The sequence below is a fragment of the Lissotriton helveticus genome, chromosome 9, assembly GCF_964261635.1.
Source record: "Lissotriton helveticus chromosome 9, aLisHel1.1, whole genome shotgun sequence".
NCBI classification, from domain to species: Eukaryota; Metazoa; Chordata; class Amphibia; order Caudata; family Salamandridae; genus Lissotriton; species Lissotriton helveticus.
Window position 1 is genome coordinate 137,419,699 of NC_136070.1, and position 15,679 is coordinate 137,435,377.

The window sequence follows — 15,679 nt, forward strand, 5'->3', positions numbered from 1 at the left end:
GACTATTGTCTCAGCCTGGAAACACATTTGCTAAAATGACTCGAAAATACCACCGTGAGCATTAGCCCGACCAGGTTAGTTCATGACCAAGTGGCAGAGACGTAAGTGTGTGCAACCACAACCTCCAGTAAAGGCAGCCGACAATAAAAAGAAAAGAAAAAGTAAAGAGAGCTTAGGATACTGAGAATGCGCAGCGTACAGGAGCAGATCATTTTGGCCAATAACTGTTCTATGTTTTGTCTTGGATTTTTGTATATAATACATGTACTGTCTCCCCCGTCTGAGTTTGTGTGTACGTGATGCATGAATCTACGTCATCCCTCTGCCTGTGTTTCCGTATTACTTAACCCCTGTTGATCTGTGTTGTGCGCGCACTGAATGGCCCATTATTGTACACGTCTCTCTCTCTCTCTCTCTCTCTCTCTCTCTTTCTCTCTCCATGTCATACGTGTACCGAATGGACCATTTAGAGTGCGGTCTCTCTCTCTCTCTCTCTCTCTCTCTCTCTCTCTCTCTCTCTCTCTCTCTCTCTCTCTCTCTCTCTCTCTCTCTCTCTCTCTCTTTCTCTCTCCAAAAGCCCCCTGTTCCCTCTTTCCTTGTATGGTGACGTTGTGCCCCTCCGGCACAAAACATAATTGGGTTTCCTCGAACGCAAAGGTGTTCAGCAAAATTGACCAAAACCAAAACGATTGTGACTTGCCATATTACTACCTCTCCTTTCTGCAAAACGATAGAACCCGAGTTGGTAATGAAGGAAAGGACAGGTAAGACGACGGACGTCCCCTAATCTGGCCTTTTATAGGGGGACTATAACGTCAATGGTCTTCTGTTTCTCAGTTCGTTAGAAATGCGATCCCCAATGCCCCGATTGCCCCACCCCCCTGCACCTAAGTGCGGATGTCCAGAGTACCCCACTTCTCCCGATCGACCCCAGCTCCCTGTCCAAAGCGCCCACGCTTCCCCTGATTAACCCCAGCTCATGTCAGCTACCCACGAAACGTAATTGATGACCTTGATTAACGGTCATTCCCCAGGAAAGCCATGTTTAACATCTGCCCCCTTCCCCCTTCTTCATGACGATAACGCCCCTGCTTGCAAGAGTTAGCCGACCCCGAAGGGAAGTGTAAGACTGTCAGTACTTGGGTTAAAATGAAAAAGGGCGAGTCTCTACATAGGGGCTCGAGTTTTGAGTGATGATATAATACACCATGTATAAAAGTCCAATTTCTCTCACCATACGTTGCGCATGAACGCCACACAGGTCTATGAAATCAATAACAATGCACTCCTACACACTCCATAAGTGACGACTTCTGACTGTGATCGATGAACATATCCCCCACCTACGCAGGATTGGGGGCGGAATTGAGATGTATAAATGTCTTCTCCTGCCAGTTTTTCTAAAACTTGTTTTCTACCCATTCAAAGATACAATCACCGGAGGAGAGGAGCTGGACGTGACGCACAGCCTGGCCACAGATCATGGAGCACGTGTGACCGCAACCAAAGGTGGAGCCGCAGAGCAACGAGACGCGGGACGAGTCATAACTTTCAAACTCGGCAGATGAAGGAATGAAGGGCTGCCTTGAAGCCCTCGACTCACTGACCCACTCGTGCCTGAAGTCCCCGTCCCCTTTTGAGTCCGACTGATGGGCCTGCCTGCTCGCTGTCCTTTGCTCCCTTGGTCCCTTGGTGTGTTCAAAGATCTGGCCCCACTCCGCCCTCTCTTCCCTCGATTATCCAACAAACTCACCCTTTTTCGCATAAACTTTTGACTATAGAATGAGGTTTTGCCACGGAAAAAGAAAAGACACGCAGGTGCCCAGCTTGAGGCACCCCTAAGAAAATAAGTTAGGAAACAGGACTGTGATCTAACAGCAGAGGACTGATCGCACCCTGCAACGTGTAAGGATGAATCCGAGCTGGACCTATAGCTCCACCGCCGGTGCTCAGCAGCGCCAACAAAAGAAGATGGACTCTGTTAAAAGACATTGCGACAAAGACCCTCCCCCTTTCCAGAACTTTCTACTCACCCCTTGACTAATTGCTTGTATCGAATTGAATTCCTCCCTCAACCATTTTGTATTGCCTTTCAAAATGTTTCATCGGTCACTCATGTAGTTAGTTTTTCAAAAGTCTCTTATAGTACTGACAAGACCCGAAGGTATCAGAGCATTTTTTCCTGTATGTTGATGTCACTAGAGAGAAAATGTGAACTTGATTTTATAATGTGTCGGAACATTTTTCCTTGACTGACCCCGACTAAAGTATTATGCCGATCTCTAGGCTTGTATGAAGAACCCAACAAATGTAAATTAACATGTATTGCATTCTGCCTATAGCATCGACTAGGTAGAAATTGAACTTGCTTATGTAAAAAAGCGGCGACTGTTGAAAATGGCAATGTATGTGTACATAAGCGGCGTTCATTTGTGTTCACTGTACCTCTTGTCGTAAGCAGAATGGACATTACAAAACACTGACCGTGTTACCCCGCCAGCATAGACCCATGCACACATATATACAACAGCCATTTTAGGTACCGTGGTCTCTCTGTTTGCGGCGACTGTTGAAAATGGCAATGTATGTGTACATAAGCGGCGTTCATTTGTGTTCACTGTACCTCTTGTCGTAAGCAGAATGGACATTACAAAACACTGACCGTGTTACCCCGCCAGCATAGACCCATGCACACATATATACAACAGCCATTTTAGGTACCGTGGTCTCTCTGTTTGCGATCGATCACCAGCGCCCTTCCCTGACCCTGCAAGCTTCCCCCATGCACCCTGACCGCCCCCGCTCTCACATGCACAAGTCATGAGCCCTCCCCTCCCGCATGACTCTGTCTCTGAAAATCGCACCCCGCGCCTGACCAACACCTCCTTTCCCTCCATGAATACCCCTCCTTTGATGACCTCTTCCTCCGAACCTAATTGTCTACATGGACCGCTGGTCACCCCTTAGCCTGAGGATACAGTTTATTGCCCACTACTGTATGCACTCGCCTCTTTTAAAAAAAGCCACTATTGATCATGACCTCCCCACCCCCTGAGATTCGATCAGGAGCACACATTCCAAAGGAATCAGCAGAACACTCAGCTGCATGACAGCCCCCTCCTATTGTATGGAGGATAAGGGCCCCTACTGTAGCCACGTGTTGGAATATCTTCGTACTTCACAATGTCTTGATTGTAATAAAGGATACCTGTGTGCCACAAACCTGTGTATAAAAGACGAAGCCTCAGAGAAACTTGTTAGAGCACCTCCCGAAGACACTATGCGAGTGTCCGAAATGACAGGCTCTCCTCATGAGAAATAAACCTTTTTCCTTGTCTTCCTGCTTCCAGTGCCCGTCTCTTTATTTGGTAATTATTCAAGATGGGAACTAAGAGTCGCCCTGCACCAGCAGCCTGGGCATCAGGTGCGATCTGGGCTGACTTTTCGACTAGCTGGCATCCCCAACCACGGTCACTAGGAAATGCATTTTCCATCGCATGGCGCAACGTGTTTGCGTACGCATTTCCGCCATTTCCCCTGATAACAAGAGTCATTCGGAAAATGAAAACGGACCACTGCACCTTGATCCTCATTGCCCCATACTGGCCGAGGCAGCATTGGTTCACGGACCTCAGTCGCCTCTCAGTCCAACCACCAATCCATCTGGGACAACATCCCTCTCTACTCTCGATGTCCAACGGCCAAGTACTCCACCCGAATCTGAAATCTCTCAGATTATCGGCATGGCTCCTGAGTACCGAGAGTTCTACCACCTAAACATCCCGCAGAAATGCAAGGAAGTCCTAGCTAAGGCAAGAGCGGTCAGCACAAACAAAACTTATTCCTTAAAATGGAAACGCTTTTGTGTTTGGTGTAGGGCCAACGATCTCCATCCCTTACGGATCACCCCAGAGCAGTTACTACCATATTTATTACATTTGGCACAATCGGGACTTGCCCATGCCTCCATCAGAGTTCATCTGGCAGCAATCTCCCGCTTTACAAGAACTTCAAAAGGACCCTCTCTTTGGTCCCACAGATTAATAAAGCAATTCTTTAAAGGGCTTTATAGATCATTTCCACGGCCAAGAAGAGTTCCTCCTACATGGCACCTTAATGTGGTACTCAACCAATTGATGAAACACCCGTTTGAGCCCATCCATAGGGCTGATCTCAAATACATTTCATGGAAAACAGCACTTCTTTTGGCTTTGACCTCAGCGAGACGGGTCAGTGAGTTACAGGCCCTTTCCATACAAGGATGAAATGGAAAAGATTCTCTTTGTGGTGCCAAGAACATAATATCCATCCTCTACACTCAGCAGCACATCAAATTATTCTTTATATTCTAATGTTAGCGAAATCAGGTTTGGCCCATGCTTCTATTAAGGTACATCTGGCGGCAATTTCTCAATATAGAATAACTTCCTCGGGTCCATCATTGTGGTCTGAAAGAATTATCAAACAGTTCATGAAAGGATTGTTTCAAACTTTTACTCCCATAAGATCTCCTCCACCTCTCTGGCAGTTGAACATTGTTCTATCTCAATTGATGAAACAGCCCTTCGAACCAATTCACAGGTCGGATCTAAAAATTTTATCCTGGAAAGTAGCTCTTCTAATAGCTCTCACTTCAGCCAGAAGAGTGGGGGAAATTTAGGCTCTCACGATACAGGAACCATTTTTGCAGTTCAAGGAGGACAGGATTGTCCTCAGGACTAATCCCAAATTCGTTCCGAAAGTGCCAACAGATTTTCATCTAAATGAACCACTGATCCTTAAGATGTTTTTCCCTCAACCATCAACAGCAGCAGAAAAACCTCTTCATTCATTAGATGTTCAACGCTGTCTAAAGTTCTACTTGCAAAAAACAAAGCCTTTCCGCAAGTCTTCCCAACTATTTGTTGCTTACAGTGCCCCCAGGAAGGGGTTCCGTTGTCAAAGAGGGGAATTGTCCGATGTATTTCAAGTGCAATACAGTATTGTAATCAGGTGATGGGAAAGCCGTTGAATGCACCTGTTCATGCCCATTCTACAAGAGCTGTGTCCACCTCCACTGCTTTATTTGCGTGCGTACCTATCCAGGATATCTGCAGGGTTGCTACCTGGAAGAGTACACATACCTTCACCAGACATTACTGCCTCGATGCACCTGCAGAGAAGGATGTGGCAGTGGGACAAGCAGTACTGAGGAACCTTTTCCAGTAAAGGTGAGCTCTCTGTACCATCCCTCCTTCCTTTGTTGGTGATATAAGCACATTTTATTGTTGTGTGCTGTATTATATACGATTTGTGAAGTTTTCTCTATATGTATTTATATATGAACACTGCTATTGTCAGATTACATATGTTGCCTAGTTCGAGATCTAAGGTAACAAAAAATGTGCTATGAATTACTGCTCGCTATTCTGATTCCAGCATGTGAATCTCTGGAAGCTCCAATACTGGAGTAAGAAAACAAGTTACTTACCTGTAACTGTAGTACTCCAGTAATTGAAGCTTTCATAGATTCACATGCGACCCACCCTCCTCCCCTGAGAGGCTCACCTTGGATTTAGCACAAAAGATGTCTATGGCACAGGTGCGCGAAAATCTGAGGGGCAAAAGGTTCTCTCAGGAGTGTTCTAGAGGGTGAGGAGCTCCGATTGGTTCAGAGACAAGTTTGGTCTCTTTTACTTGACATAGGTTATGGGTTGCACAAGGGAAATGGGCCTAGGCCTCTTTTCAGTTTGCTATACAAATAAGCATTGCTTTTTTATATACCGGAAACTCCCGTCTCGACGACAGGGAATGATTCAGGCATGTGAATCTATGAAAGCTTTCAATACTGGAGAACTACAGTTACAGGTAAGTAACTTGTTTTCTTCTGGGACATGCTAGAATAACTTGTGCTCAACAGAATATGGGTACAAATCCCAAACATATGTGAGTATGGAAAAAATATCAAAGATATAAGTAGTAAAGGTGAAGAGACGTTTGCCGGGGTACTTCAGTAGCATATTTCCATTAAGCCCAGGCGGGTAACTCCGCTCCGCCAGCGGAGTTTTGCATACTCCACGTTCCGTTGCGAATGCAGAGTTTAGACAAAACTCAGACTCCATGGCGGAGCGGAGTTAGCTGGCCCCTCCACCCTCCCTAATTAATTATACTTTTTAAAAAAGGCACTTACCTGCTATGGCTGCCTCCTCCTTGCCATGGCCGCTCTCCTTCCTCGTCCTCGCCGTCCTTATCCATTGGAAACCCCTACGTTGTACGTCTTGCTCAAGACGTACAACAAAGGGGTTTCCAATGGACAAGGATGGCAAGAACGAGGAAAGAAAGCTGCCATGGCAAGGAGGAGGTAGCCATAGCGGGTAAGTGTCTTTTAAAAAAAAAAATACAATTAATTAGGGGGGGGCAAAGCGGAGCAGAGTGGAGCGGAGTTCCACTGAGTTTTTTTCCAACTCCGTGGAACTCCGCGTAGAGGCGCTACGCCAGCTCCGCCCGGGCTTAATTTCCTTGTGAAAACATTTAATGAAAATGTTTAGCGTCAAAAATAGACTCAAAAACATCCACTGCCAATATCTCTGCTATCCAGTCTTTGTTCAGTTTTATATTTTTACTCACTTCCCACTAATTGTAGGACTGGGTCATTTAAATATTCTAACTCTACTCCTAGAACATTTGGACAGTGCTTAATGTTTAGTTTTGGTTCATGTAATAACACTTTTCTACATGATTACTGCGTTAATAAAAAATATAACTTTTCTCTGTTGCTCTGGCTTTATAGCTTCTCCATGCCAAGTACGATACGTTCAAGCACCAAATGGAGGCCTCAGCACAGAGAGTGGTAGCATGCCACCAGCTTGCAGACTGCTTGATGGACCTTGGGCACTCAGAGTCTAAAGAGATCCGCCAGAAACAAAAGGAACTGAGGTATCACGCGCTTCAGCATTCCCATTTAGAGATCAGGTGTTTAAATGTGCTTTATGTGTGCAAAAAAAAAAGGAAAGCAGATGAATGTGTCATATGGGTACTTGACACACGGCTGTGGGCGGGGGCCAGTTGGAGACAGGTGGCTGCACTTAAAGGCGGTGCATGCCTTGGTTCTAAATTGTGAACATTACCCAACTTGTATATCATTTTACAGGTCATGTCAAGAGTTGGTTCTATGCCAGAATATCATTGATTTCTCTCATCAAAATATTGTTCCGTTGGATGTAAATTCAAAATTATTAATGTAAATAGCGCACTATTTTTATAAATGATATAAATTGTATTTAGCACATACATTTCTTTCTAAACAATATTTAGTCTACAATATTCTGGTACCATACACATAACAGGCTTTATTTAACTCTGTCCAAGTTCTATAATAGGCCCAGATAAAATTTAAATTACGCCGCTGTAATTTTATGTAATGTTGGTCATTTTGCAATCTCCAGTTTCGTATCTCTTATAGGTTCACATGCTTGAATCTGTCCTGTTGTCATGGTGGGAGTCCCACGGTAACAGTAAAATAGCAGTATAAAGCTAACAGGACAATCTCCCTCGAGATTCAATAGCATTTAGTAACTAGTTAGCCTCATTAAAGAACATCCAAACTCCAGCCAATCACATCCCAGACCCTTGAGTATCCATCCCCTGCAGGGCCACCATACCTCTTACAGCACGTTGTGTGTTAGGGAGTCTCCCTGAGCTCTGCTCAGTCAGTGTTTCTATATTTTGCTTTTCAACTTTGAGCTAGCAATTCCTTTTCCTCAACCTTCTCTTCAACTGAGATGCTGCTAGAAAGTGAGTTTACTACTTTATTTCTGTATTTACTGCAGAATGTCAGAGTCTAAAAAAGGTCAGTTTAGGCCCTGCAAGACTTGTGGAAAGTCCAGGCTTTTTCAGAAGACCCTCATAAATAGTGCTTATACTGCCTTCACCCAGATCATAAACCTAAAGACTTTAAGCACTGCCGAACTTTTTCATCAAAAACCCTCAAAGATCGTGAGGGAAGACTTCTCATTTGGCTTCAAAAGAGCAAATCTGTGAGGGAATCGGACTCTGAGAGTGAGGAGAGGTCTCATACCTTCTCTAAGAAAAGGAAGGAAGAGAATCCTTCTTCTCTTCAGAGAGATCCAAAGAAATCAGCATCTCAGAGCAAGAAGTCTTTGGTGGAAAAAAAGGGTGAAAAAAGAGAAACCTGGCTCGTCTTATGCCCAAAAAAGAACATTACCCATACTATGAGCAGGAAGAGGAGGACAGTCAACAAGAACCCTCCATTAACCTTCCAATGTCACTGGTCTCAGACTTACAGTTGACGCTAAGTGACTATTATAGTTCCCTGAGGCGAATGTGGCTCCACAGCCAGTTTCTCGACAGGAGGAGCCTGCCATTACTCCAGATGAAGAAACCCCACCTGCTCTGCCAAAACAAAAGTCCTTACCTTCCCTGCAGATTCCTACTAGAGCATCAGACAGAGGTGACCAACAATTGGAAGAAGAGATACAAGTGGACCCTGATGTCCATGATGAGTTGATGGATTATGTGGCACATGTACTGCCTTCTCCCATGCTGCCAGTGGCTGACTCTCCTCCAGCAGATATCAGTGGCTTCCATGACCTTCTTGAAAGAGCGTCGAAACGCTTTGAGCTTCCCATGCCTGTCAAGCAAGCGGAATGCTTCTTGAATTACTTCAAGGCTACCACGCAGCATTCTGTTAGGGCAATCCCTATTGTTGACTTCTTGTGGCAAGAAGGCATTAGGCCAGCTCCATCCAGGCTGCAGAAGAAGTATCGTCCTCCAGGGCTTGACCCCACATTCCTACGGATGGACCTAGCTCCGGATTCTGTCATTGTGGTGGCAGTTAAGAAGCAACATACTACGGCTCCAACATCTACAGTTCCACCTGATAAAGAGAGCCATCAGATATATTCACTGGGAAGGAAGGTGTGCAACACAGCAGCAACTTCCACGAAAGCTTCTAGTGCCACAGCACTGCTAGGCAGATATGAGCGGGCATCTGAGACTTAACGGAGAGAAGACCGAACTCATGATATTAGGCGTATCGATCTAAACACGCTCTGGCCACTCTCAATGGGATCACCACCTACCCGCAAAACAGAAATAAAAAGCCCAGGAATATGGCTAGACAAGAACCTCACCTTCAAAATCCAGGCTAGGAAGACAGCTGCCTCATGTTATGGCCTGATCAGAATTATTCGGAAAATCATTCCCCTCCTCCCCCCGCTCGGAAAAAGACTAGTCACTCAGGCCCTCATCCTATCCTGATTGGATTATGGCAATGCCCTATATTTAGGTGCCCCCAAAGAAGTCATTTCCAAGCTACAAATTATACAGAATTGGGCCGCAAGGCTGGTCACCAATACCCCCGCTCGCTGCTCAGCAAAGCCAGCCCTACATTCTCTGCATTGGCTACCAGGCCAGTAGAGACTTAACTTCAAAGCCCTCTGCATTGCACACAAATCTCTGAATAAACAAGGACCCCTAATCATCAGGAACATGATTATCCCTTACAGAGCCAACAGGTCACTTCGCTCCAACGAGCTCCACCTTTCATCCATTCCCAGAATTAAAAAGGCCAGAAGCGGAGGTAGGCTTTTTTCACTCAGCGTATCCAAACTATGGAACGCCCTCCCAATCCACCTATGGAGTGAGCATGATCATCTAAAATTCCGCAAACAACTGAAGACCTGTCTATTCATATAGACTCCCTCCATTTCGCCCTTGTACTCCTTCAGCGCTGGGACGCCTATGGGTAGCTACGCACTTTACAAATGCCAAAAATACAAATACACATACAAATTGTGGAAGTCTCTCCAACAGTTTGTGGATCACCTCCCTAGGGATAAAAGAGAGGACTTTAACAAAGTTTTAATGGAAGGTGTTATGGTATCTTATCAAGTATTCAGTGCAGCAGTGGACACATCCCTTCTGGTTGCATATGGATATTGCCATGGCGTGGCACTTAGATGGCATTCATGGCTTCGCTTGACATCACATAAGCCTGAAGCAAAGCAGCGCATCTTAAATCCCCCTTTTGCAGGTACAACCCTTTTTGGCTCTCATGCAGACAAGGAGATGGCCCGAATGAAGGCGGAGATGAAAACACTAAAAGCTGTTGGCATCGAAAGACCCAAAGAGCAACGTAAATCATTCTGCCCTTTCTCACGCCAATATTCAACACAGAGGGTTCAAACCCCTTGGTAGTTTTAGGGCCGACAGTCAAGCACACAACAATTTTACCAATGATCCTACAAGCCTTATCAAAAGGGTCAATCGAGAGGAAAGTCAGGACAGCAACCTTCTTAGGGAGGCAAGATACCGACAGGTTCCAAACCCTGAACCCTATCTTTCCCCCTCTTCTGTTACCCACTCCGGTAGGGGGAAGCATTCAACATTACTTGGCAAAGTGGCAAAGAATCATGCAAGACAATTGGGTGCTGAATATTGTTCGCAATGGATATTCTCTACGATTCATCAGCCCTCCACCGTTAAATCCTCCGAAACAGTCAAGATTCCAACTGTGCCAGTTACAATCGGAAGTGAACATTCTCTTACAAAACCAGGAAGTGGAACCTGTCCTTCCTTTACAACGAGGCAAAGGGCTATATTCAAGATTCTTTCTTGTCAAAAAGAAAGACAAGAACAAGTTCAGAACGATTCTCGATCTAAGAAAGGCCAACAAGTGGATTCGGAAAGAGAGATTCTGGATTCTACCATTACACCAGATCTACCCTCAGCTACATCGAGGGGATTGGTTATGCACAATTAACCTGATAGACGCATACTTCCACATTCCCATCATAAGGAAACATCACAAGACTGCAGAACTGCATGGCTATCAGGACGTTTAGAGCACCGTATAGGGATCTCCACCCTTTTTAATCGCTGCGTTTGCTATTCGTTTTAAAAATTGTTATTTTATTCTGCTAATAAACCCTGATTGATGCTACAACCTTACTACATAGTAATCCGCATACCAGCACTTTAAAAAACGGAATTATTTCATCACCCGCCGCTTTGGCATGGCTAGTACTCTTGTGGGCGCCATCTTGTGTGAGGGAGGGTCGGGCTTGCTGACATCTGCGGGCGCCATTTTGAGTAGCGCTCTAGCTGTCTGCCAGTTCCTTCAGGATACCTTATTTAAACAGGAGGGCTGAAGGTGCGCAGATCCAGACTGCAGAACTGCACGGCTATCAGGACGTTTAGAGCACCTTATAGGGATCTCCACCCTTTTTAATCGCTGCGTTTGCTATTCGTTTAAATGTTTTAAATTTTATTCTGCTAATAAACCCTGATTGATGCTACAACCTTACTACTTAGTAATCCGCATATCCGCACTTTAAAAAACGGAATTATTTCATCACCCGCCGCTTTGGCGTGGCTAGTACTCTTGTGGGCGCCATCTTGTGTGAGGGAGGGTCGGGCTTGCTGACATCTGCGGGCGCCATTTTGAGTAGCGCTCTAGCTGTCTGCCAGTTCCTTCAGGATACCTTATTTAAACAGGAGGGCTGAAGGTGCGCAGATCCAGACTGCAGAACTGCACGGCTATCAGGACGTTTAGAGCACCTTATAGGGATCTCCACCCTTTTTAATCGCTGCGTTTGCTATTCGTTTAAATTTTTTAAATTTTATTCTGCTAATAAACCCTGATTGATGCTACAACCTTACTACTTAGTAATCCGCATATCCGCACTTTAAAAAACGGAATTATTTCATCACCCGCCGCTTTGGCGTGGCTAGTACTCTTGTGGGCGCCATCTTGTGTGAGGGAGGGTTGGGCTTGCTGACATCTGTGGGCGCCATTTTGAGTAGCGCTCTAGCTGTCTTCCAGTTCCTTCAGGATACCTTATTTAAACAGGAGGGCTGCAGGTGCGCAGATCCAGACTGCAGAACTGCACGGCTATCAGGACGTTTAGAGCACCTTATAGGGATCTCCACCCTTTTTAGGTCTCGCTCGAGACCTATTGCTGTGGAGTTGGCTCTGAAGGGAGACAGACCTGGGCACGCGCGTCGATTTCACATCGTGGACGCGCGTGCCCAGCCCCCCGGCGCCGTGCACATCTCCTGTCTGTCCCACATTCACAGAGCGCCTCTCTCAATCACGCACGCAGCCCCCCCTAAACACACACACAGACACGCACATGCACATACACACACACACCCACCCGCCCCCCCTACAACTAAGCCCCACTCACCGCATCGACGTCCTCAGTCGCCCCTCCTGACTTCTGCAGCCACCGCGCGGCAGCCGTGACGCTCCCGAACTTCCGGTTTCGGGACGTGCACGCTCACGGCTTGTTTATTTCTTCTTTTTGTTCCACGCTGCTATAATGGAGTAGTCCGTCGTTTGTCTCTACCGGTGTTCGTGTCTCACGCACTGATGTTGCAGAAAATGCGCATGGCGGTCGGTGACTTGTTTGTTTTGACACCCCTCCTCCTTCCCTCACAGCGGTAATTTACTGGAAGATTGTAAGTCTGTGCGCAGGAGGGTAACTGAGAAGCCGCCTTAATACTACAGGGAGGGGCTAACTTCAGCACAGCATGCAGCTTCTACTTTTCTGGTACGTTCATCTCAATAAGTCAGACCAACTACGGAAGCACTCTTTCCAAATGTTAAACTTTATTTTTAATTCCTGTCCTTACTCAATGTATTTTAATTTTTAAAGCGCTTAGAAACGGCAGGACTGCACAAAGCGCTATTAGTATTTCCACCAAGAAGTTCCCTTGCACGGACTTTGACAGTGCTCTGTGTGAACATCCAGCACACGTAACTAAACGTGAAAACGTATCCTGTCCTGAACACAACAAATGCAGGTGAAAGCAGCGGGCACAACTGCCCTTGCAATGCCAGTCCGTGAGGCATGTACCACGCTGCCCCCTTCACAAGAGTATGCATTTTCATAACATGAAACACACAGCTATAGCTTGGACCTGACGAAGGTCAGTATATTGTGAGCGCTCGTGCCTTTAACCTCGACCAAGGGGCAGTTTTCGTTGCATTTGTACCCTGTGGGTGTGCGTGAAAGAGACTTAAGTTGTACTTCACAGCTCCTCACACTATCACACATTGTATCAGGCATATAACACAGGGCTGTGCTGAGGAGGTCACAGGGGCAGCTGTGGGCACGGCTTGCACTAGTGTGTGTTAATCTCTGAACCTGTCCGGTGCGCCCTGAAGCACTTGCGTTACAGGGTTAGTTCACTTCATCTTTCCAGATTAAAAACAGTGCTTTCTGTTCTTTATATCGAAGCCCCACATGTCGTGGGGATAATCGAGGAATCGTGGCCTCCTTCTTCGCGTTGATTCGGGCTCCTGCGCAGCTCGCTATCCATTCATCCATACATGTATCCATTCATCCATTGACTCGTCCCGTGCTGTCCAGTTGTTTATTCTTGTGCCCCAGATGCAAGCATTCAGGACAGAGAGGCTTGAGGCGAGGTGCAGCGCCGAGAGACTGAGGCCTTGGCAGTCAGTGCGCTTTACACCGTGCCTTGGATGCATTGCGCTCTCTCTGCTCTCCCAGGGGCCCTGTCCGCCTCCTGTGTATACGGCGCCTGGCACTGCTGCTGGGCTCTCCAGTTACAGGGAGCCGTACCCCAATCAGTGCCTAGGGGAGTCCCAGGTGGCCCCCACCGAGGTCAGGGCGGTCTGAAGCGGCCAAGAGATGTCATGGCCCCCAGGGGCCGCAGGTACCAGGTCAGCAACTTCACCTGCCGTGTCCCCCTACTGCCCCTTTCTGGCAGCACCAAGCCCCCGTTCTGCCGTGGCTGTCCCTCACCTTCCATGGGGTGCGGCTCCGGTCTGTCGGCCCTTAGTTTTATTCGCCCCTATGTTCTCGCAGCCCCCCTCATGCCCTCGGTCACAATCCTGTTCACAGCCCCTCCTCCAACTCTCCCCCCTCTGCCTACCTTCACATCCACTGATGCGCCCTCTCCTACGTGCAGCGCCCCGGCTGCCTCCTCAGGCCTCGGTGTCCCTTCCCCGCCTCCACGCCTCCCCCTCCCTTCAGAAGAGGTGCTGCACACCCCGGATCCACGTTCAACAAACTTATTTTTACCATCGCCCATATTCCAGTTACTCCGTATTTACCGCCTTCCCACCCCTTATCCACTCACCCGCCATTCACCCCTTTCCTGCCCATTCACCACCCTCCTGCCCATTTACTGCCGTCCTGCCAAGTCACCCCTCTCCCCATTCACCCCTCTCATCCCCATTCACCCCTCTCCTGCCCTTTTCAGTGCTCCTGTCCATTCTCTGCTCTCTTGCCCATTCACCACTCTCCTGCCCATTCACCACTCTCCTGCCCATTTACCACTCTCCTGCCCATCACCGCTCTCCTGCCCATTCACTGCTCTCTTGTCCATTCACCCCTCTCCTGCCCATTCACCGCTCTCCTGCCCATTCACCACACCCCTGCCCAACACCGTTCTCCTGCCCATCCACCCCTCTCAAACCAGTAAATCCTCTCCTGCTCATTCACTGCCCTCTGCCCCATTCACCGCTCTCCAGCTCATTCATCCGTCTCCTGCCCATTCACCCCTCTCCCACCAGTAGACCCTCTCCTGCCCATTCACCGCTCTCCTGCCCATCATCGCTCTCCTGCTCATTCACTGCTCTCCTGTCCAGTCACCCTCTCATGCTATTCACCCCCTCCCGCCCCCCTCCTGACCATTGCCCCCCTCCTGCCCATTCACCCCCTCCTGCCCGTTCACCGCTCTCCTGCCCATTCACCGCTCTCCTGCCCATTCACTGCTCTCCTGCCCATTCACTGCTCTCCTGCCCATTCACCCCTCTCCTGCCCAGTCACGCCTCTCCTGCCCAGTCACGCCTCTCCTGCCCAGTCACCCCTCTCCTGCCCAGTCACCCCTCTCCTTCCCATTCACAGCTCTCCTGCCCATTCACAGCTCTCCTGCCCATTCACAGCTCTCCTGCCCATTCACCCATTTCCTTCCCAATCACTGCTCTCCTGCCCATTCACTGCTCTCCTGCCCATTCACTGCTCTCCTGCCCATTTCACCCCTCTCCTGCCCAGTCTCCCCTCTCCTGCCCAGTCACCCCTCTCCTGCCCAGTCACCCCTCTCCAGCCCAGTCACCCCTCTCCCGTCATTCACCCCTCTCCCGCCATTCACCCCTCTCCCGCCATTCACCCCTCTCCTGCCATTCACCCCTCTCCTGCCCATTCGCCTTTCACCTGCCCATTTAACTCTCTCCTGCCATTCACTGCACTCCTGCCCATTCACTGCTCCCCTGCCCACTCACCCCTCCCCCGCCATTCACTGCTCTCCTGCCCATTCACCAGTCCTGCCCATTTACCCCTCTCCTGCTCATTCACTGCTCTCCTGCCAGGTCACCCCTCTCCTGCCCACCCACCTCTCTCCTGCCTATTCACTGCTCTCCTGCCCATTCACTGCTCTCCTGCCCATTCACATCTCCTGTCCATTCACTCCTCTCCCGCCATTCATAGCATTGATATAAATTTCACAAGAGTGCTATAGTAATAACAGTCTTTGGCTCCCCTATAGTTCAGGTTACCACAAACAACACAAAGTGTTGCCGTGGTAATACCACGCCCTATAAATACTGATGCTGCAGGGTGCAGTAGGTGCCGCATGGAATATTACCAGATTACTTACAGCTCCACATCTTAAAAGAAAGGATAACAATATAGTGTGTTTCCATCTGCAA

At 47.9% G+C, this 15,679-nt stretch overlaps 1 protein-coding gene across 2 annotated transcripts in view; it reads left to right on the top strand.

Annotated features, from left to right (window-relative positions):
• Nucleotides 1–15,679, top strand: part of SPTBN5 (spectrin beta, non-erythrocytic 5) — a 2,054,098-nt gene that overhangs the window by 745,912 nt on the left and 1,292,507 nt on the right. For both annotated transcript variants that reach the window (XM_078659643.1, XM_078659644.1), the window contains exon 31: nt 6,770–6,915. In XM_078659643.1, the coding sequence (XP_078515769.1) occupies nt 6,770–6,915 (146 nt within the window). The remainder of the gene's footprint in view (nt 1–6,769; nt 6,916–15,679) is intronic.